Raw genomic sequence first — 23,441 nt, 5'->3', positions numbered from 1 at the left:
AATTTTAAGTGTTTGGTTAAAGAGTAGTCTTTAAAGATCAAATTCCTAGCAGCTCCATCCGTGTACAAATTCTACTCATGGATTTATTTTATTCAGAGACAGCTGTAAAGGCAGGTTTGAAGTTATTTTTGTATTACTTCACTTACGTATTTTTAATTGTGTGTCTTATTGTATTTGTTTTTATCTACCTATGGGGTTTTTTTTTTGTTCTTAGTTTTTCTGCAGTTTGCTGTCATACTCAATTAAATCTAGCATATTGGAAAATGCAGCAGCACTCAGATATAGAACTTTTCCAGTCAAAATTATAATTCTTAAATTTAATGTTTTTCTAGCAGGTTACTGGCCTGGAAATCCTTTGAAGAGTATAGATCAGCAGAAAAGAATTCTGACATGGTATTCAGGGGTAAAACTTTATAGAATTCCCCATGTTTCCCTTTCCTCTTATTTCCACAAAGGGGAAAGTGTTAACTTGATGTTTCAAGTGAATGTTTTTACAGGAATGTTCTTGGAATGTCTGTATCAGCCCTTCCATTTGCAGGAGAGGTCTCTAGCTTCTTTTTGCTTGACTCCCTTTCCCCTGCCTGCGAACAGACTCTGTTGTAATTATTTCTTCTCTGGGCCACAGAGGTTTTAAATGTGTCATGGTATGGCCAGAGCAAATATTAGGCATGTGACATTTCTGTATTTGTGACAGACAGCACTAGCTTTCCCTTGGGCCACAGTTTTTTATGGTGCTGATATATTAAATGTAGGTTTAAATCTGAGGTAAATGAAAATAAAACACTGAAAAGGAGGAAATCTAATTATTAACATTATGCCTTTCCAGGTTTACATGTTTCTAATTTTTTCCAAAACTAATTTTTCAACATTCCAGACACTTTTATTTAGTGTTGTGCATCAAATGCAGTGAATTAAATTAAAAATTTTAATACATGATCAATTCAAATATTAATTTCCTAGAGCTCATAATCTCTCCATTATTACTAGGATTTTCTTCAGCCTTAATTTAAGTGCTCTTGCATCTGATTTTAAAAGCATCAGCAATTTTAACATGCCGCAGCAGTACCACAGAGTGGATAGAAATTGAAAAAGGGTAGGATAGAAATTGAAAAATAATTGCCTAGTTCCATGGATGTTGGCTGTTACGAAATTGACAGCTAGAACTATCTAGGTATTCTAGAAGTTTTAGGCTTTCTTCCTGACATCTTTTGGTGTCAATTTGTAATTAGCTGTGCTAAAGCTATGGATGTTTTCTTGAAGTTGAATGTCAAAATGGGACATAACGTTGGAGGGAAACATTAACTGTTGTTTCAGGCTTTTTCAGCCTTTTTTCTTGACTAGCTTACTTGTATAGTTTCAATTTTCCTTTAATTTGCAGCATACAGAAAAGAGACATGGTGTCAAAGCTGACTTACTTTTTATTTTAATTGTTGTCTTAGATCATGTCAGATTCTGTGCTTACATGATAGCATTTAGTACATTAAAGGAAGCTGACAGCTGCATGATGAAGTGTGACATTTATAGTTAAAATAAAAGGTATAGCTGACGTGAGATATCTGTGATCTTAATGCTATTTGCCACTTTAACATTTTTCTCAACAAAACTTTATGGAAGGTTTTTTGAATGACACAGATAGGCCTATGTTTGTCCATTGGGTACATAAAAGTAAAATATTAAATAATACATGTTCTATGAGAACTTTCTCATATCTGTAATATTTGCAGTGGTTAGCAATTGTTTGTAGTCAGTTTTTGCTTTATACAAAAAAAATAGAAGATATCAGTCCTGATGGAAAAATTAACTTAATAGTTTCTCCTTGGTTAAGTGCCCTATATAGGGGGAAAACCAGCAACATTTCTTGGAGGGTGCTAATTAAAGGAATTAATTAATCCAAGGTCTCAACTGTTTTGGTTTTTTTTTCCCTTTGAGCTGTCTTTGAAGATCATGGATGACACGAGTTTGTAATAAATGATTGGGAAAGATTTCTTTTTAAACCAATGGTGTATATACAAACTGTAGAGGAAGGTCTTTATAAACATCCATACAGCACTTTTAGCCAAAATTGCACTTGCTTAAAATAGAAAAAAGCTCTTTTTTAAAAACAATTTTCTGTTATCTACAGTACAGGGAATTAAATAAGGTCTTTCCAACTTCAGAAGTGTTCTGAATATTTAATGAAAGTGCATAAGCTTCTGTACTGCTACTGCAATTCTTATAAAATCTTGAGGAGTGGGACCCAGCTAAGTTGATAGTAAAGAGCTTGATGAAACCTAGTTACTTGTGTTTGAGTAGAGTGAGAAGGTATATATCCCCTTCTGACAGTCATTGTAGGATTAATGAGCAGAACAGCTATTTCTCAGCCTCACAGAATTAGGAGATAAGAGGCTTATAGCCAGAGCAATAAAAGGATTTCCTACTTGATAGGCTGAGGAAGTTCAGCTGCAGCAGATTAGGAGGGTTCTGTCTAGAGAGTGAGCCACTGGAGTTCAGGGTTTTGGATGAACCTGCAATAGGATTGCAGTCTGACAGAGAAGGCAGTGCAAGGCTTCCTTGACTTCTTCTCAAAAGCTGTGTCCAAGGACACACTTGATATTTGGGGTGGGAAGTTTTATAGGGAAGAATGGAGACAATGAAAAGAGTATTTTGCAAGCTGAAATGCTGATCACCTTTGTGGAGTTTATTAATATGTGCTCTAGCAAGGCTCTGTGGCTGACAGCTCTGAGGCTGCAATGAGGTATTGGTAATGAGGGAGCTGTGAGGCTGGGTGGATGACTGCAGTTCTATTTCTGCCCTGGCATGTGTCCTCTGGCCACCCTCTTGAAGCAGCAATTAAAATGTTTAATTTGGTGGAATTTTTATAAAGCTGTCAAATTTGTATTTTTTTGGTTGTTCCATTAATTTGTTTGGATTTTTGCTTTTTTTTAAAAAAAAATTAATTATTTCCAGACCTAGCGTCAGTACACCACTTCATGTTTAGCCTTTGGTTAGTTTTTATTCATGACAGCTTCAAGTAGGAGTTATGTACTTGAACTTGCCTGTAAAATCTCCTGGATTGCTCTGGGTCTCTGTGATTGAGATTTATTTGTGCCCTTTTCAATGCAAATCCTGGGTGCAAGTTTCCCTTAGAAGCAGTTTTAAGTAACAGTTTACTGGGCATGGTACTTTGCCTTGCAACTTGAACAGTAATTCGCTTGCCATGAGTTAGTTACCTTTCATTGCCAGAGCACATGAGATTATTGTCTTGGTGTGTTATTCTTTGTAGAGGAAAAAAAAGTAAAACTCAGTAGTGACAGGCATTCTTCCCTCCAACAGACGAGCTCAGTGACAGTCCGTGCCAGCCTGGGTTTGGTTGCTGTCACTGGGCCTGTGAATCCTGGAATTCAGTGATTTTCCAAAGGTTGATGTCATTGCTTTACTTCCATCCTGTTCCATATAGTTTTGCCTGAAGTTTAATTTTGTTGTGCAGAGCCTGTATTCCTAATAAAAACAAGATTTATGCCATAAGAAATGAAGGATGTCAGTACAGGTGTCAACATGTACACTCTTCCAAGCTTTCTTCTTTCTTCTCTCAGTGTTTCTCCACTTCTACACCCCCTTGTGAAAATGCTTGTTGGCTTGAGCAAGTTTGGCCACACAAAAGGGGAAGACTGTGGAGGAACAGGTGAAGTATATAGAAAGTGTAAGCACATATAACTCGTGTTGAAGGACTGTCACACAGAAATGTGAAATTGATGTATTTTTCTGGATGCCTGGGAGCTTTTTAAGGTATGGCCAGCTAGTAGAAGTTTTGTTGTCCATAGTGTAAGGAAGATAAAGGATGTACCAACTGTTTGGCTTGTGCTTACAAAGAATTTTTTTTTTTTCTGTTGCCTCTCCAGCTCTTGGATACCATAATGAAATGAATGTTGCTTAATAACTAAGAATCAGGGGAAACTGATTCATTCTAATGAAGCAGTGGCCTGATGGCAGAGAATTGTTATGAAGCAGGAGTCATGCTGGGATTTTACTCTGGTTTCAATACACACTCAGTTATATAAATGAGAAATGTCTTCATTTCATTAAATTGATGAATTACCTTTCCTTTTGAGATGACTGCTCTAACAAATAAGCAATTTTTTCTTTCTTTCACTACTTAAAAAGTAAAATAAAAGGGGGAGAAAGGGGCTGTTTTTTCAGACACCGTGTGTGTAACCACTTGTTAGAAGAGATCTCATGCTAAGCCTCTCTATTTTATTTTCATACCTTATGCAGTCGTACGCACTTGATTTTTAATTTGAAATTCTGTGTTCAAATGCTGAAAGAAGAGCAGCATCCCTGGGCTTGTCTAATGTAACGGCTCTAAGAAATGTGCATTTTCCTCTTGGACCTGAAAGACTAGGGCTTTGTTAAGGCCACATAGTTGTGTCACCCAGTTAGGAAAGCAACAAAGGCAGATAAAATATTCCCTAGAGCTATTCTTTTTGAAGATTTGGAAAACTAACAGGGCAAGCATATGTCATGCTACATGCACAGGTACAATTCAGTATGGAAACTGTGTTGTTTCTAAGGGATGTTTTCTGAGGATAAGGAAGAATCTGAGAGAGCCAAAGGTCACACAGCACAGCTTGCCTTAGCATTGTCAAATCCCATCTGCTTGTCTGCTCTCCACAGGGCAGAACACATTGCATTATTGTACACTCAAAGTTCAGCACACCACTTGCACTTTTCCTTGCAAAAGAAAGCCTTGTAGGCTTTGAGGGCTTGTTAGGACTTTCAGACTGTTATGCTACAGGGTTTCATTCCCTGGGGTCCTGTTAGAGACATAGAGTTCAGAGCTGTCATACTGGCCAGCAACTAGAAGGTAAAGATTGGAAAAAATGTAATTTCTTTTGACTTTATCTTAAGGAAAGTAAAACAATTTGATGATTAGATGTGTGGGACATAGTGCCTGGATGTCTACTTGAGCTAATTTCTTCATCTTCTTAAAAGAGCACTGCTCCCCTTTGGCTACTCAGGAGAGAAGGTCATTTTTCAAAAACTTTGTTTTATTGAGTCCTACGGTTAAAACATTCACACTGCTGTCTTAATGGAAGCTTTCTTCTACATCTAGTTGGAGAAAATTGGTGAAAGTTCCACAAGCTTTCAGAAGGGAAAGTAAGCACTGAATTCTCATGCATCAAAACATTTTGTCAGCCCAATGTTAAATTGGGTGGTATGCAATTAGAGCAGTATGAAATGAAATCCTATTTCATCTCTCATCTGTTGTGTTCTGTAGCATTTTAAATGAGTTTAATTATACTTTTGGAAGGATGGAGAACAGAGAACCACACTGTGGTGATGAGCATGCAGTGGTTAGAAGCGAGAAGGGTGGTGAACAGCAGTAAGATGTTAAAGATAGAACATGTTAATGATAGTAATATTAATAAACTAAAATAATAGTAACAGCAATAATTAATTCTTAATTAATCATAGTAATGTAAGTAATTAGTAATAGGAACAAGAGGATCTTGTTACTTGTCTCCCCATAGAACCTAGTTCCTACTACTGAGCAGAAGCTTATCTCAAGGCTTGGGCTAGGCTCTACAATTTAAACAGAAATTATAGGCAATCTGGGGGTTCTACAGGAAATCAAAAACCAGTCCCTAACTGCAGATAGTCTGGAAATGACTAAGCCTCGCCCAATTGAGCATGAACATGTGCCTGCACCAGGTTATTGAGAAATAGAAAAATGGGCTTGAATTACCCCAAACCAGTAGCACAATCCTGAATGGGTTTTTACACAGATGTTAGAGGTGTTTGTAGTCTTCTTCTTGTTCTAGACAAGAATCTAATGTTTTCTAACCTGTGTAAACCTCAGGGTATGTGGGAGAGGTGGTGTATAATCATTAACATCCTGCTTACTGGCACATATTTCCTCTGAAGCTGTAGAGCTCAGGAGTGGGCTGGAGTTTGATCTCCTGCTACCTGCAAGTTTTACGTGCTCTGGTCAAACTGCTTTCCCTTAGCATAAAAGAGCTACAAGAACCATTCACTTCCCCCCTTCTGGTGGAACTCTGTGCATGTGTTGTGTCTGTGTATTTCCTTTTGAAGGTTCTGTTGCTTCCTTGAAGCGTGGAGCTAGAGGAATGACAAGTACCAGGATGCTCTTCAATTCAAGGAGTTTTGTTTTCCTTTTAAATACTGGGATTTGATGTGTTATTTGCCAAAGCTGCTTTTCTTACTACAGGCATAGGAAAGAACGTTCTGGTCACTTACAAAAGGTTAATATTTGTTATTAATACAAATGACTAATTCTTCTAAGATACAGATGACTAGCTCTTGGAAGATTAGAACTTCAAGTAATTTTTTACTTTTAGCAGAAACAGTAATCAACAGCATAGGGATACAGTTAGTATCAGCAGTGTGAATGTGAAAAGGATATTGATGATACCTACCTTTTAAGGTGAACAGATACGGAAAAGTTTTTTTGGAGTTTATACCATCTTCTGAGACGAACTCATTTCTGTGACAAAAATCACATGAGGCTTCAGTTAAATGCTTATATGTTCCCTATCTCATCTTGGATAAAATGGATACTATTCTGTGATACAGGAATTACTAATGCTTGAGAAAAGTGTTTTTGAGAGTGTTTCTAAGAAAAAATGTTGACTTTGAAAAGCTGCATTATAATACTCACTTGTCAAAGTTTTTCTGTTTAAACACATTTCAAACTTTCATGTTGTCTTCCACCCATCTCTTTTAAAGATTATTTTTCTTGGTAATAAATAAGTAGAATATTGTCATTAATTTTCATTAATCTTAGGCAAATAACAGATTATCAGTTTTATGGGGTTAAAAGTAAACTAAAATGTAACCTTTTTAAAACAAAAACCTGCTCACTTGCTAGAGAAGAGCTTTGGATGAAATGCAGCTGGTGAACAGTTGCTTAAAATAAATTGCATACTTTAAACCCACCAAGAAGATATATGAGGATTCAAAACTGTGTCACAAATCCTGACCTACTGAGAAAGAATGCTTAATGAAAAGACTACTGTACATTTCACTGTATCCTTTGCAAGGGAGGGTGAAATTCAGGTCAACAGGATAGAAGGCTTCCAGGACTCAGGAAACCTGAACAATCGATCACTGAGTAAACATTATTGCAGATACTTATGGAGGGTAATTGATCTTGAACACAATAATAGGCTTTATAAAAGGATTTAAAAAGTTGTAATGTTTCCATATCTACTCTGGTATGATATATTGACAGTAATTACTTATGCATTTGTGAGTCCCTGATTACCTAAAGATATTTTTTTTTTATTTCATTGACATTGAAGTTTCAACCCAAACTTTTGAGTTGTGAAGGTTATTTAAAATAGGAGGGTGCATGAGTAACTTGGATGTTATAGTAGCATGTATCAGCAAGAATGAAATACTGAGGTTTTGTAATAAAGATACAGAATGTTCTCATTTATAACAAAATTGAAGTTGAACTCATCATAGCTTAATAGCTTGCGGTTGCCATATATTTATTTGTAAAGCATTTATAAAACTATACTGCCTTCACATCTGGAAGCTTCACATTTTTTCAAAGCATAAAACAAATGTTCCCACTCATGTGGGGTAGCTAAGCTGTCACAGTTATTGACTCAGACATATTTTTATCCTTATGTGAAGATGTGTTTAAAAGGAGGAATGCCATCATCCTGGACTTTTGGCCAAAAATGTTTTTCTGCTTACAGTGTTAAGCAACATTTGAATGCCACTGTAACTGAAAGAAACGGAAACCTTTTTGTTCTTCTACTCATAAACATTCCTCATTTTCATGCTTTCCTTATCTAAGCCTTAAAGCTCTTATTTTATGGTGTGGCTCTTACATAAAGCAATGCAAAAAGAGAACATTTCAATATGTAGTTGTCTGAACACAGAAGTTGGCAGCCTGCCCCCAAAGTGGGCACAATATTTGAAACCATAATAAATTTCATCTAGTTGACAAGATTTCCAGCTGCCCTTGCACCCTAAATAGTCTGCATGTCTGATTTGGGTCTTAGTGATTGCTTTAGACCTGTTCTGTTACTAAAGGCAGGCAGGTAGCCAAAGAAGTTAGCACTAATTCCAGTTTTTTAGGGCTGGCAGCTGACATGGTCCTTGTATAGATACCATGCAGAGAAACAGTAAGGTTGCTGTGTTGTTTTGGCCCTTCACTGTTGAGTGTGGCACATTTTTTCTGTCTTTAGCCTGAAAACTATTATCAATATTCCTGAGTGAAAACTCTGATTTGTGTGAAAAATGCTATTGCTTGCTATAGAAATTACTAGAGAAACAAATTTATGCATGTTTGAAGAAAATAGTCTAAATTTTAAATTTGTCTATTTGAAATTAGGGATTTGATCTTTAAGACAGGAGTTAATTAAGTTAATTTGATCTTTAAGACAGGAGACATAATTAGCATGTTTGCTAGTTCATGAGGGCATATCTGCTTTTTAGCCATTAGGAAACAAAACATTTTAATATAATTCCTCACTTTCTATGAAGATCAGACACAGAGATTGATATGAGCTGTGCAAGCAACTCTTATGGATGTTTTTTTTTCCACCACAATGGCATCTTCATCACTGACAGATTACTGTCTGCTGGGTTTGTCTTGTCAAATAACCAGAGTATGGAGTGAATTGAGACTTCCAAGCAGTTAAACTGCTTTTTTAATGAAATGGCAGAATATGTCCTATCTAATGACAAGACAGATTACAGTAAATATGCTTGCTGTAATCTTTATTTCTCTTATACTTTGATGTGAAGTACATCTACATTGAAGCCATAGGACCACCTAGACCATTCTGTCCCTTCAAGTGTTAAAATTTTACATAAATTTATTGCAAGGCAGCACAATATGTTACTGCCTTTCCAAGTGTTGCAATAATATTTTCATCCTAATTCACAACTCCAAGCTTTGCATTTATGGGGTGTGCAAGTCTTGTGGTGATTTTCTAATAGAGGGTCATGTCATCCTGATTTCAATACCTTGTTTAATATTGTTTAGGGTTTTTTTCACATTTTACTTAGACTAGCATATTTTAATAAATATCTTAAACTTTTCATGTGTGGCCGTGCTGATAACTTTTGAGAAATCTGGTTTTCTCATTTTGCCCTGTATGTCATAATATATTGTAATCTTTTTTTGCTTGAGCAAAAGTGAAGAATACCTTTATATCTACAGAAGTAAGAACACATTACCTGTTTCATTGTTAGTCTTCTAAAAATGCATGGTTTCTAAAATGTACCCAGTGTAAAATAGTTGAAAATGAAAAACAAATTGTATAGTCTTGATATAGTTTTTAAGAAGAAAATGCCAGACCATCAGCTCTGTTCAATGGTAGTAGACCTCTTACTTCTTGCAGAGCCCTCATGGTTTCAATAGTACTCTACCTGCTTTGTGAGAGTCCAGCCACTTGGATCAAATGGCCAGAGTGGAGCCTCATTGCCCCCAGAAAAGATCCGTCTATTGCAGTGTGCAACTACTTCACCAACAAATAAATGGGTTTGCCTGCACAAGAGGCAGAAGATGCTAATCTTGACTGAATTTCTGCCTAGAGAGGCTGTGGACAACTCTTTCATTTTTCCTACTGTGCTCTCTTTTATTTATTAATTGGAAATGTTCTGGAGTGAAATAGTGGCTTTAGTGGGAGTTAGGCAGGTCAGCTCTCCTGCTGGTATTGACCATAGGAGCTGCATCCCTGAATTGTGGAACTGGATGTTAATTGATCTTCCTGCTTCGATATTGTAACTATTAGGCCTGATCCAGGAAAGCACTTAAATGTCTCTGTAACTTTAGGCGTGTGAATAGTTTTGCTTGTTCCGGTGGGAATTCTGACATGCATCTGTGCTGAAGTGCTTTGCTGGATCAGGTCCTATGCCTCCACTGGAAGTCTCCTAGGAATATGACAGCATTGTCCACCAAGCTAATATGACAGAAAGAGTCTAAATTTTACTTTTTAATTGACAGTTCCCAAGTGAAAGCTATGCTTGGAAAATTCCTCTATCAACCTATCCATATAGTTGTCTGTTTTTAAAAGACATAGTGGAAGGAGATGTGGACAGCGAGAGGTATTTGCTCTCAGCTTATTTAAAATGAAACTTTTGAAATATGTTTTGCAATTAGGTAGAACTAAAAAAAAATTCTCTAAAACACTGTGTGGGTATTAAAGAAGCTGAGTTAAATGATGGTTACTGAAGGACAAATATAGTCTCTAGGCATAGGAATCAGTGTATTCAGAAGAAATACATCATTGTAAGTGTTTCCTGGTTTGGATCAATACTACTTTCGTTGGTGTTTTGTTTCACTTTTGTTTGTTAGGTGGTGGGTGACTAGTATTTCAAAGTAATTAATATGAATTATTGTTATAGGAAAGCATTTTGGCAGTGAGCTGTACTTGTGTAAGTTATAACTGGTGTACTTACACTGATTAACTTTTTGTGGATTTTTTTTTTTTTTTGACAAGAAGGTATATGTGATTGTCTTTGAATTCAGAACTTCTCTATCAGAGATGCAGGCATATCAGATGTCACCAGCACAGTACTTTCTGATCCTAGCTAGCAAACTGCCTTTGTCAGCATGTTAAAATGGATATTAAAGGATATGGAAAGTCTTGCATGACCGAGCAGTGAACTTCATGTTAACTGTGCATTTAACAGTGCAAATCTTTAAAAGTGACGTCTCTAGTGCAGCAATTAATTGATAAACTTTGCAGTAGTGGTTTGAGGAGCCTGCATATCTCTGGCTACTGTTTTGGCTTAAAATACAAATGTTTAGTCAAGTTCTTTTCTGAAATTCTATGAAGCCTTTAACACCTTGCAGTAGTGATTGTTGCTAATTAAATTAGGCTGCAAGGATGGTTAAGGACTGGGGCACCTTTCATACAAGGGAAAACCAAGAAAACTGGAAATGCTCAGCCTGGAGGAGGCTCAGGGGGACCTTGAAAAGGGTTTTAAGTACCTGATGGGAGGGAATGAAGGAGAGCAGCAAACCCTTCTCAGTAGAGCCCACTGTTAGGACAAGAGGCAATGGGCACAGTTTGGAACTCAGCAAATTCAATCTGGACACAAGAAAACATTTATCTATTGTTAAGGTGTCCCAACACTGGAATGGATTGACCAGACAAGTTGTGAAGTCTCCACCCAGCTGCACGTGATCTGGGGCAACCTGCTGTAGCAAACCCTGTTTCAGCAGGGGTATTAAGACAAGGCAGCCCATGGTCTCCAAAGGTGTGTCCAACCCAAACATCTCTGTGGATGAATACATTACTTCTGTGATCCAGTAAAGGGGCTTATAGGTTATGTTATATATATAATAATTATAACCATGTTCATGTTTTCATACACATATGTGTGAAATCAGATGGTGAACCAGATATACTTCAAGTATTCCTGTTTTAGCATTATATGTGTATGTGTATATATATATATATATATATACACATATATATTCTCCTGACTCCTGTCTGTTCTTCCTCTAACCCTCTCCTGAATTGCCTAAAAATGTATTTAAATGTAAAACACTCTTGACATGACTGGTGCCCTGTGGGGTTAGTTGTGGACATAGCTTTTAAAGGCCTTCAGCTTTCCTTGGTCCCACTTCTCTTATTCTTGCACAAGTGCAAACAGCCTTGGCAACAAGGTCAGGCATTCTTATGTTTGGTTTTTTATTTTTGGAGGGGTTTGTTTTGTTTTTAGTTTTTATTGATTTTGAATGATTTTGTTTTGTTGGTTTTTTTTCTTTTGGGTTTTGCTTTTTGTGGGATTCTTGGGGTTTAGGGTTTTACTTGTTTGTTTGCTTTTAGGATCTTTGGTCCTTGTTTGCAAAGATATTTGGAATGCCTCTAAACACTTGTTTTTCATTAGTGTTTTCGTCACTAAGTAGAATGAATGTTCTAAGAGCTGCTAAGCCAACTAACCTGTTTTGTCTTAAGTCAGGAGGAACAAAACAATTTATAGATGTAATACTGGTAGATAGAACTCTTCTAGTTTCATATATGTGGGAGGGAGCACTGTTGCAAATACTGAATACAACCCAATATCTGCAGAATCAGACCAAGTTTATGAATTGATGTTTGGAAATACACTTTTTCTTCTGAGATTTGGGTAAGCAAATTATTTATCAATAAATACAGCCTTCAGAAATGCAGTCTTGATTCAGCATTTGGATTTAGAAGACCAAAGGTTTTTCCCATATACTCTTAATGGCATCAGAAATGTTGGAAATTGCTTTTGTTTTTGTAAATGTGATTGTAAGGGTGACAGATGGCAAATTGCTATGTTTTGGTGTGCAGCTTAGATTAGTACAATCCAAGAACCATTTTTAAGCTGAACACTGAATTTTATACTTGAATTAGATAAATATCTGATACGTACCTTAGGAAATAGTGTATTAGGTAAATAAGTCTATGAACAGATACTCTATTATTTTTTAAATGTTTATTTGTTTCTTCATATCTGTGATTTCAGGTTAAATGTTCTTACAGAGTATAAGGTTAAATGCTACATATGCATTTAGTATGGGTACAAACGGAAAAATATAGTGTATACCGTTTTATTTATTAACTCTGTAGCTCAGAAAAACTTAAAATGTCATGATTGCAGTTTAAAATGTCCCTAGGTCTCTGCTGGAATTATTCAAATAAAAAGTTTGATTAATGTACTTGTGATGTCCTTGTCTAACAATGAAAAAGGATTCTGTTATACTGTTGACTGTTTCCAGGTTTAAAAATATTAAATGCATAGAAGATGTAAAAAGACCCAAAACACCTTAGCAAAAACAATTACATGATTCAGGTTTTTCAGAGAAAAGTGATAGCTATTTTCTAATTCTCTTTTTCAGTTTCCATAGCTAGACGTGTCCAAGACCCATTAGCTGAGCTAGTGAAAATCGAGCCCAAGCACATAGGAGTTGGAATGTATCAGGTAAGATAATACGTATCATTTAATCAAAGTTATCCATGATGATAGAGAGCAACACCAAAATGCTGCTTTTTAATTGCCAACTAGTTATGTCTCCTTTAGAAGACGTTTTCAGTGTTGATGGAATGGTAGTAAATATTTCGAAGCCATAAACTGCCTTTTTAAAAATCTCTACTTTTAATGATTGTGATTGAGACTCTGAAATGGCTGTAGCCAGATGTATAGTCTATTAAAAACATCAAATTGGACAGGTAACTTGATCTGTAAAGCTTTCTCTTTTTCTGTATTGTTACAGCAATGGGGTTTTAGCGCTTTGTGTAAAATACAATGAGATATTGATCCTCCATTTAGAAGCCATTAATTTGTGCTATTAGGTGCATTCCTTTTTAGAAGTTTGTAATAAAAGAGTTTGTTTTGAAGTTTTTCATTTAGTAAAGCTGAATTGGAAAATGTTTGACAGTTGTGATTTTTATGCATTTTTGTAGGTTATTTCTGAGAAGAAACTTTTACTTTCCAAATTTCTTTACCGAGAGCATTATGTTGAGAAGTGGTACATAAGTTATTGTCATTTTACAGCATATTGGCATCAATTCAGGAAAGCATTTATGCATGTGCTGAAGTCCCACCAAATAAAGAAGCAAAAAAAAAAAAAAATTACCCAGAAAATATGGCATGTGCTTTTCTCTATATTTCTGAAACTATAGAACGTGAGTAAATTTGAAAAACTACAGCAGAATTCAGAACAGAAAGCATAGAACTGTCTGGATCTGTTCTTTCAGGTCAGCTCATGAGTGTTAACGGGATAGAATGCAATTAGCAGCCTAGAATCCCTTACTGCCACTCCTAAAGGTGGTGTGACAAAGAGAAGGTATTAAGAAAATCTTCCAACAAATGTATGTCCTGTTTCGTTTTTACAGAACTGAGGTCAGCGTTTTAGTTGGTTAAAGTAGAATTCAGAGCTGCTTTTATACGTCCTACTTGTATTACCACAGTTTATATAACTTATTCATGTTGCTTGCTAACTGCAAACTTATTGGTAAACCTAACTTAAATAATCTTTTGCTATCAATATACCATACTCTTGGAGGAAAATTTTATTGAAGGGCAGAAACACTGTGGATTTCTTTAACATATGTATCCAGTTTTCAGTAAAAATGTGCTCTAATGGTGGCAGCTATAAATATGGGTGTGGTCATCTGGCAAAAAAGATGAGCTTCAGTCTGAAGTGTAGTTGGTTTCCTTACTTGTGGAGATCCAGGGCTTTAATCTATAACAGGAGCAGTGATATGTTGAAACAAAAATAATGAGAAGTGATACAAATTTTTGTTCATCCTTGCTTTAAGGAAAGAAGTATTAAAAAAAAAAAAACCCTTGAAATGCTGTGTCAGCATTTAAAGAAGTTGATTGATTTTTTTTTCTTTAACAATAGTTCCAAGATGGAATATTTTATTATTTGCAGTATACTCTGAATTCTTAAGCACTAGGAACTTGCATTGCTGTGTCTAGAAGATACTGATTTAAATGCACACCATGTTCTGTGGCCCATGTGGACATTGTACAAGCATACATCTACAGCAAAAAGACATGGAATTGGTAGTGGTCATATGTTTTTGGGATCATGATACTGTGAGATGAATATTGCAGTGAACAATATTGCAGCAGCTCACTGCAGTCTCAGAGACTGAAGCTGGTGTCATTTTACTTTTCGTTCATTGAGGGCAAGGTAAGAACCATGTTCCTGGCCCTTGCAGAGAAGCTTCTTGATCCACTACAGGTATGTTGCGAGTAAATGCCCAACTGTGTTATTTGTTATTGTCCAAATTGGTTAGATGAAAAGTTTCAGAGAAATAAATCCTAGAAGCCTAGGAGAGAGGTAGACCTCAAATACTGTTCATTTCCAGCTATATGTATTTTTAATTTTTGTCATGCTTTGAATAAATCTGAGGTAAATACACATCCTGTTGGAATTCTTAAGAATCACCACAGAAGCTATAGAGTGCTTGTTCAAAGATACATAAATTTCTCAAGTGCTGGATCTTAGTGACATTACCTAAAGCAAATTTGCACTCTTGAAAACAGAGTCAAAAGGTTTGCTGCCCTCTGGCCATGACACCTCTCTTGTGGCACAGAAAGGGAATGGGAGGAGAAGAGGAATTAAGCTTTTCTGTCTTGTCTTCCTTTTAGAGAGAGAGCCACTTGCTGGTGTCTCAGAGGACAGGCATGAAAAAAGCTGTTTTGTTGTACAGGGAGTCCCAGAGTAATGGCTGATATAATCCCTCAGATAAAGAGTATTTCAGGTACAGATTTTTATAATATCCGAGGCAACTGGAAAGGTTTTATTACATTTTAATTTATAATCTAAATGCTGGCTACAGCTTTTTATTAATTTCTGTGGTGAAATATGCAGTGCACAGTCTAGATCAGAAATACAGCAGTCTTTCCACAGAGGTCGTTGCTTTCTTAGCCTATTGTAACTTTAAACCTAGCATTTAAATATGACCTTTCCTTTCTTAAACACCCTGAAATTGATATTTAAGAATCTGACAAATGCAGGTTTTGTCATTCTTGTCCTGAAAGAGGGATAGTGATTAGTCTGTCAGCAATTACGCAGAGGCAGGCTGAGACTGTGCTGCTGCCCATGGCCATGGAAACAGTATAGCACAGGCAACATGGTCATTTCTTGAGGGATGGTTGCACACTCACGGTGTGTTGATCAAAGAGTGAACTCCCTGAGGGGATGGTCCTGCCTTTTCTGGCACTCCTGCCCAAGAGCCCAAATATTTTTGTGATGTTTGTAATGGCTACATGATGTCCTGAGTTGGTATAACAGAGGGGCAGTAGTGCACAGCTTGCAGGGGAGTGGAGCTGGGGCAGATGCCTTCACAGCAGCCTCACTGACTTGGGACACGGCCTCTGTCAGTTTAGGATAGCCAGACTACTCTGCTTGAAAGGCAGTGGCAGAGACAATAATTTGTCTTTTCTCAGAGATTGAAGTGAGAGACTGGTGAAGCAGACTCTGGCTGATGAAGGCTGTAGCTTTTGTAATGAGACTGTGTGAAGCTGAGTAACCCCTTTGGGGAGGAGCACTGCTGCACTGCAGTGACAGCAGTGCTACAGGAAAGTGAAGTGCTCATGTGCTAAATCCACTGCTAACAATATGAGCTTGCCCAAAGTCTGTGGAGTGCGTGCTGCACAAAGAGAGCTGAGTGCAGGAGCTGCATCTTCTCCAGCTGCTACTTCCATGGGATTTTGGATCCCTCCCATCTGGTCTCTTGGTTTTCAGTGTGCACATTTGTGAGAATATTGGTGTTCTCTAGTTTTTCTAGTACAAGTTTTCCAAGCAAATCTGCTCATCTGGGTGTGGATACTTTGGATATGGAATTGCAAGTTTCCAAGTAGCAGGAGATCGGTGTAAATTGAGTCCCATCAGCTGGGATTTGTTTACTTATTTTAGATGAAAAAAAATGGAAACTTGAACTTGGCCACCTGCTTTTATTCTCATTTCAATTTATGATTCTGAGTTTGTGCACTGCCAAGAAAATCAGGTTTGTCAGAGAAAAATAAACAGGTCCCAGATCTCCTAACAGGTATTTCCTTAAACAAAGAGAAGCACAACCTGATTTATTAGAGCCTCTCTCAGACTAAATTCCAATTGCCTAAAGGTCCTTGTCTTCCTTCATCTTTATCTCATTAGGAAAATTGTTCTTTCCTCCCAGACAGGAACTTAGCCAAAATTAATTTATCACCTTCAGGCCATATTAGTATGATTTCTTCTGTAGTTGAACATGAAGGTGATGCCCAGATTCTGCCTGATACAGAATATATTTGCATTGTCACCTCCCTATGTCAGTTGAAAGCTAAATTTCTATTCTGGGAGAAGCAGTTAGTGGCTCAAAACTTTATTATGCTGTACACTGAATTTTGGCGATGAATTACCATTGCAGTTGTAGTGATCTTGGAAGTTATAGATAAGAGCTGAGAACAAAGCTACTTCACAAAGATTGTGGTTAGGGAATTCAATTTCAGAGCAAAGAAAATGAATAAGAAGACAAAAAAATCTTTACTCTCAAATAAAAACCCAACTTTTCAGAGGTGAGCACTAAGCATAAATTTTCATCATAGTAAAGAGGGGAATTAAATTAATATACTTTTAAAACACCAAATCCTGAATCTGTGTTAAAAGGCAGAGAAATGAGAAATAGAGCTAAAGGAATATGTTAAGTTTAGTTGGTCTTTTGATGTTCATTTGATGTACAAAATCCCTGGATCCTAAAAACAACCCAGTAACCTCTAGAGAAAGAGATAGACGGAGGTCAAACTCATCTGTAGCCTGTGAACAAAATATGTGATCTGTGTTGTAGGTTTAAAATTTTTGACAAATTCAGTGTAATATTAAAAAATGTGCCCTATGTCTGATCTTGAAAACGCAGCATCCTATTTGGTCTCTATAATTTCTGGAGTCCAAAAATCTGTTCATAATTTATTTTTGGGTGTGGTAACATCTTCACTGTTGAACATGTTCAGAAAATTAGCATCCTAAAAGGAGGTAAGGGATAATATATGTAGTTCTGTGACCTCTGAAGTAGGAGAATACTTGATTACAGATGTACCTGGAGCATTCTGTGTCAAAGAAATAAAATCTTTAAACAATACTCTTAAGTAGCATTCCCTCAAGATAAAAAAAAGATTGAACTAATTTTTGGTTTGTTTTCTATATAATGCTGGAAGGTCCCGATCAAAGGAGTGTTTCATAAAGCCTTTGTCTGATTATAAATTCATATATTGCTTTATTATATATTCATAAAGCAAAGTGTCTGATTATAACTGAATCTGGAAATGTCTTTTTATCCCTCCTGTCCATGTTCCTTTCCATGGTCCTCTAGTTATTGAAGTGCATTGCTTTTGCATTTGATTATTACCTGCAGGAAGTTTCGTTGTTTCAGTTGCAATTTAATATTCGTTCTAGGCTTGAGTTTTTCCCCCAAAGAAGATGGGTATGTTTTGGTAAATAACAGTGCAACTTTAGAGAATGCTTTTAGTCAGATACACTTTCTCTTTAGTTAGACCAGTTCTCTTAATTATGACATTGCAGATATAAACCACTTGAAAATCCACAATCCAGTTAGTTAATAGTGAGGCATCTCACTGGAGGTTGTGTCTCAGTTGGAAGGGAAGGAGCTTTTTTCTTTCCCCTAGAAGTCTGTGTAGAATGCTGTCTGCTATTGCAGGCCATCCTTGCCTGGCTCCTTCCTTCCTTGTCTCAGGGCCAGTGAGGGACAGCTGATAGACAGTGGTGGAGAGATGTTACTGGCCTCTCCTGCATGTGGCTGAAATTGCATGTAGCCCTTCTCATTTGTTGTGTTCTTTATTTGTCTTCCTCTCTCAAAAGATGTCTGTGGATGACATCATCACTGCTGAGATTATAAAAATATCTCAGCAGTGATGATATCAGAGTGGTCCCTCTGCAAGAGGAGGGTTGTTAACCCTCCTGTTGTGAGGGGTGTTATTAACTCACTTTTGACAGCAGTGCTTCTTAAAATTTTATTCTTCTGGTGAACACCTATCATTCATATTATTTGCTTGAGATAATATGACTGTATATTTGATGCAATGGAGATATCTGAGAGCTGAACTATAACATTTTAGAAATACAGGGGTCAAAAGGGAAGACATCAGGGATACCTCTAAGTGTAGGAGTATGACCAGGTATAGTTGGGTCAGCCTGATTCAGTTGTGGGCTGAAAAACTCTCTGCATTATTTTTATTGTCTTTACTGCAACAGAATCTGGCTCATCCCTTGCACTGCAGGTATTTATTTGTAAGACCTGTTCTTACAAAAACCCCAGCAAACAGAACTCGGTAGCTTTGTTTGGGTAAAGCAAATGTTGTATTGTTTCTCTAGTAATGGAAACTTGAAAATTTGTGTTAAAATAGAAAGATTCTAACAAAAAATAAAGCTGTGAAGTAGTTAGTGATTGCAAACGAGTTGCCAGAATCCAAACACTGGTCATCACAAAGAATCAGTGTTTGTTTTGAGAAAACTTTTATCTTCTTTGTTCCTTAGAATAGATATATAGTTTTTTGGTGGTGTTTTTTTTTTTTTTATTTGTTTGTTTGTTTTGTTTTGTTTTTTTTTTGGGTTTTTTTTTTGGTTTTTTTTTTTTTTTTTTTTTTTTTTTTTTTTTTTTTTTTTTTTTGTTTTTCCTTAGAATAGATACATAGTTTTACATGGTGAAATATATGAGACTTTGTATCCTTCTTGGTATCTGATTTTGGTTATATCTTCTTCATGTAGTACACTTTTATTTAATAGCGTGGAGCAAAGTACTGGAGCTGATTGTTTTTCAGGAGTGTGTGCTTTTCACTGAATATTTAAAGAATTTATTTCACTTCTTTATTTTGGGGGTTTTTCTTGATTGACCCATAGTGCATATGAGTAGTTAGGTGTGTTACTTGGATAGCATAGGAGAATCACTCATGTATTATGTGAAAGTATGATGACGTGATGTGCAAGAGTCTTTTTTTAAACCTCTGAGGTGAGATTGTCAAAAAAGCCTCAAACTTGAGCTTGCTGTATTAAGCTTACTAAAGCAAGTTTGTGTGGATTCACAACTTATATTTCTTTGATTAAGAAAATGGGATGTCTAATTAGGTGAGCAGTGCTTTATTTTGTGTGATTCATATAGCTCCTGTGTTCAGCAGGAATGTTGTTTGCTGGTCAGAATTGTAGGTTGCAGGTTTCAACATCCAGCTGAACAGCCTGCCTACAAAAGGCTTCAGCATTCCTTTTGTGTTACTGAATATACACATGCAGTTCAGCAAAGAACTGAACCTCCTTGGATAACACTGGAATTTAATGAGCTTGTTTATGGTTTTCTGTACTTAATTGAAGTGGTTGCCTACAGAGAATCTTTGCTTAAACAAAGCAAAGTCTAAGGGTGAGAATACCAACACTGAGTTATGTGTATCTTGCATTAATCAAACAACTTAGTAATAAATGTAAATCACTCCTTTTTGGCAGTATATGGCAGCTGTCTCGTTATGGATGTACCTTAATTTGAAAAACCTAATAAAAGGAGATATGCTAGTGGACTGGAATCTGTCTGAAATGAAAGAAACTAGACATACTTACATAAATTTTAAAAATAGGCTAAAGGATATGTTGCCATTATTGTAAATTAAAAAAAAAAAAAAAAGGTAACTGGACAAATTCTGGGCTGCTTCTGTATTGAATCTCATCTCTGAATAAACTCACTGGGACTTTAAAGACAGGGACATGCAGGATAGTATTTCACTGTGCTCCTAGCTCTGCTCTTCAATAAAGGAAACTTAAACCTCTCTTGTGTACCTGTAGTCTCCTGCTAAGAGATTATTGTCGCTGAATGTTTTTGCAGCATACTACAAGTGATTGCTTGCCTTGAAATTTGTGGAAAAGGGAGACAAGTACTCAAGATGTAAGGAAAAAGGTGTATTTATTTCTTTACTTAAATGGATATGTAGGCTGGTGAATAAGTTTGTGCTTAATACAGGATTTTTAGCATTGTGCAAGTTACGGAATCCTTAATTTTCCTGTAGTAGTGATGAAATATTAGTTCTGTGAGGAAAGCAAGCAAAAAAATCACATGTGCTCTTTGCTCAGCATCATTTTTAGGGTAAATTATGAGCTTTTCATTTTGTAAAGTAAAGCTCAGTGAACCAAGCGATCTGACATCCAATGGGAGCAAAGTCTTTGCAGACAGCTTTGCCAGGGAGAGGCAATAACCCCATAATGTTTTGGATGTTTCCCCACCCCACTGAAGTAGGTGCACAAAACTTAAGAATGCTTTCCAAGTAAGTTGCACCTTTGGCAAGTTTGTGTAATTTAATCTTCAGCAGCAGTTCTGCTGACTGCCAGGAGTGGTTTATATATCCTGTAACTTGGCAGTCTCTCTGGTTGCATCTACCTATTCTCTGGCTGGCAAAGAGAAACCAAATGTTCTGCCAGCAAAGCACAATAAACTTTTTCTAGTCTATTACAGCCATTTGCAACAAAACAAAGGGATATAGAAAGAAATAACTGTCGTGTTATTAGTTATTTTAGCTAGTACACTGTATTTACTGGCATCTCCAGGAAAACATGCCAGCTCAATGAGGTGAGATGCTGCCCCTTTAAGGAAATGAGGCAAAATGTGTGCATGTGTATTTACAAAGAGTGCAAGAGCACAGTGGTATCACCCCATCTGCACATGTCACTCATGAAGCTGCCCATGGACTGCATCTCCTTTTGCTGCTGTCACCAAAAATGCACTGTGGACAGCATTTGAACACTTGTCAGAGATGTGCCTCTGTAAGCAACTTTAACTGCAGGTAAATTTTAGACATTACTGCTAATAATCCCCCTCTCACACTGCTGCTCTTTATTGTTAGAGAGTTTGTACCTGCATATGTGGGCTTTTACAGAGCTTCTGAGGTTGTAGGAAAAGTAGGGAAGCTCCAGACGTGTTAGTGTACTGAGGTGGGATGATCTAAGAGTGTTGATAGGAAACAGCTGCTGGACAGATTTACCCTCCCTGTCAGTTTGTTTCTGATTGCTTAATTACCAGTTCTCTTGGCAGAAGTTTGTTAGGAAGTTTTTTGTCACCATGTGACAACAGACTTGTGATTCATGCTGTAATAGGGTTAAAGTGATATGTATTATTGTTCATGAAAAATAGGTGTAAAGGTGGTTTACTTCCATAAAAGCAGCGCATTGAAAATCCTGAGCAGGGTTGCCCAGATATAGGGTACCCTCTCTGCAAGCCTGTTTAATAATGGTTTGATTTGACTGTTCTGATGGGGGAGTCAAGTGGCAAGAGGGGCAAAATGGGACTTTTGAGGCTGGGATCCTGCAACTGTGCTTGATATGGCTTCTCTGTGCATTGTATTGGAAAAACTTGTTTTGACTTGGTTGAGTAAAAGATGAAACAGAAAAGACAATGATAAATTCTGTCTTTGTAAAAGTATTTTGATTGAACAGCTTCTGAAATATGTGGGATGCTGTTGGGTTTCCTGTTTACATTTCAAGTGTTTAATAACTTTAAGTGAAAATACACAAGTTTAGCACTGAAGAATTATTCAGCTCCTTTCATCTAGGTTTCAGTTAAATTTTCATAACTAAAGTTCTTTGCATTTTTGAGACAGTCTTAAAAATACTACAGTAAAAAACAGAGAGCTGCAGATTACTTATGGCATTACCTGTACCCATTATGAGCTACTTATGCTTGTGAATTTGCATTTCAGGCTCAGTTATCTTTTATGTGAAGTAAATTTCTAAGATGTTTTACTATGAATTGTATTAAGATTTTAATATAAATATTATAATGATAAAGTTGTTCAAACTATTACCATAATAAAAACATCTCTTTTAAGGCAGGTAAAAGTGACAGTAGGGATGTGAATCACTTGCTTTGAGTGTGCGTGGGGGCCCAGTTTAAACATTCCAAATGTAAATATTATTTGTTGCTGGTATTCCATAGTCACTGCTTGCTGTGCAGTGGTCATCTGTTGCATCTGTTGTTTTGGTTTCATGAATTAACAGTATATTCATTTGGCTCATAAAGAAAAATACTAATACTATCATGCTTTTGAGTGATTCCATGTGAGTTTGTAGCACAGCAGCTGTTGATCTGATACCCAAAAATCTGAAATGAGCAATACATTTGTGCTTTCTTTCAGTAGGAGAACAGAAGTGGCAATTAAAATTCTTATGATACTTTAAAACCATAAATGGTTTGCTAATATATATGGTTTAGTTGGTTGGTATTAAATAAAATAAGAACTTGATGTTTTGCAATGACATTCATAAAATAATTATTTTTATGTAGTTTGAACAAATACCAAATTACAGAATGCTGAAAGAATTCTTTCATATGTTTACTTAGGCTATGAATTATTTTGTCTCATTAACTGTTTACTATAAAATGTAAGTAACTAATAAAGTTCATATATTGTATTAATGTACATATTTGTTTTAATTTGACCTGTGATCAAATTTTTCTTCTCTCTTGAAGAGTAAGAAGTAAGATGAACTTAAATTAATGTAGGAGGAATTCAAGTTAGTGTTGCTGTTCCTCATGATAATTTTTTACAGTTATGTCATTCAATAGACATCACTGAAAACTAGTCTTTTTTCACTGGGACAATGTAGCATGCAAGATTTCTCTGTTTTGTAATTTGTTGCTTTTTAGATTTTTATCTTGCTAATAACACTTATCCTAACAAACAGTTTTGAAAAAATAATTTTAGAAACTAAAATCATGTTTCGCTAGACAGTGATTAATATCTGTGACCTTTATTTTTGTATCAGGAACATAAATATACACTTTTTTCTGTGTCAGTCATTGTCTAAGATTTCATCTTTGTTCTGCTTTCCATTACATACCATGAATTATACAAAATTAATTTAATCGCTACTCCAAACAGAAATTAATGTGCCCTAATCCAGAGTTACGTTGTTTGCTTTTACAACTGTAAGTCATAAGTAATTAATTTTCCTTGGAAAATTAATT

General features: G+C 36.3%; 1 protein-coding gene across 1 annotated transcript in view; it reads left to right on the top strand.

The window, feature by feature from the left end:
* The window catches only part of SRBD1 (S1 RNA binding domain 1), a 123,517-nt gene that overhangs the window by 60,418 nt on the left and 39,658 nt on the right, over positions 1–23,441 (top strand). Inside the window, exon 18 of the mRNA XM_053939647.1 lies at positions 12,836–12,918. Coding sequence (XP_053795622.1) covers positions 12,836–12,918 — 83 coding nt within the window. The remainder of the gene's footprint in view (positions 1–12,835; positions 12,919–23,441) is intronic.

Source organism: Vidua chalybeata, chromosome 3, assembly GCF_026979565.1.
Source record: "Vidua chalybeata isolate OUT-0048 chromosome 3, bVidCha1 merged haplotype, whole genome shotgun sequence".
NCBI lineage: Eukaryota > Metazoa > Chordata > Aves > Passeriformes > Viduidae > Vidua > Vidua chalybeata.
This window is presented reverse-complemented; position numbering and strand designations above follow the sequence as displayed.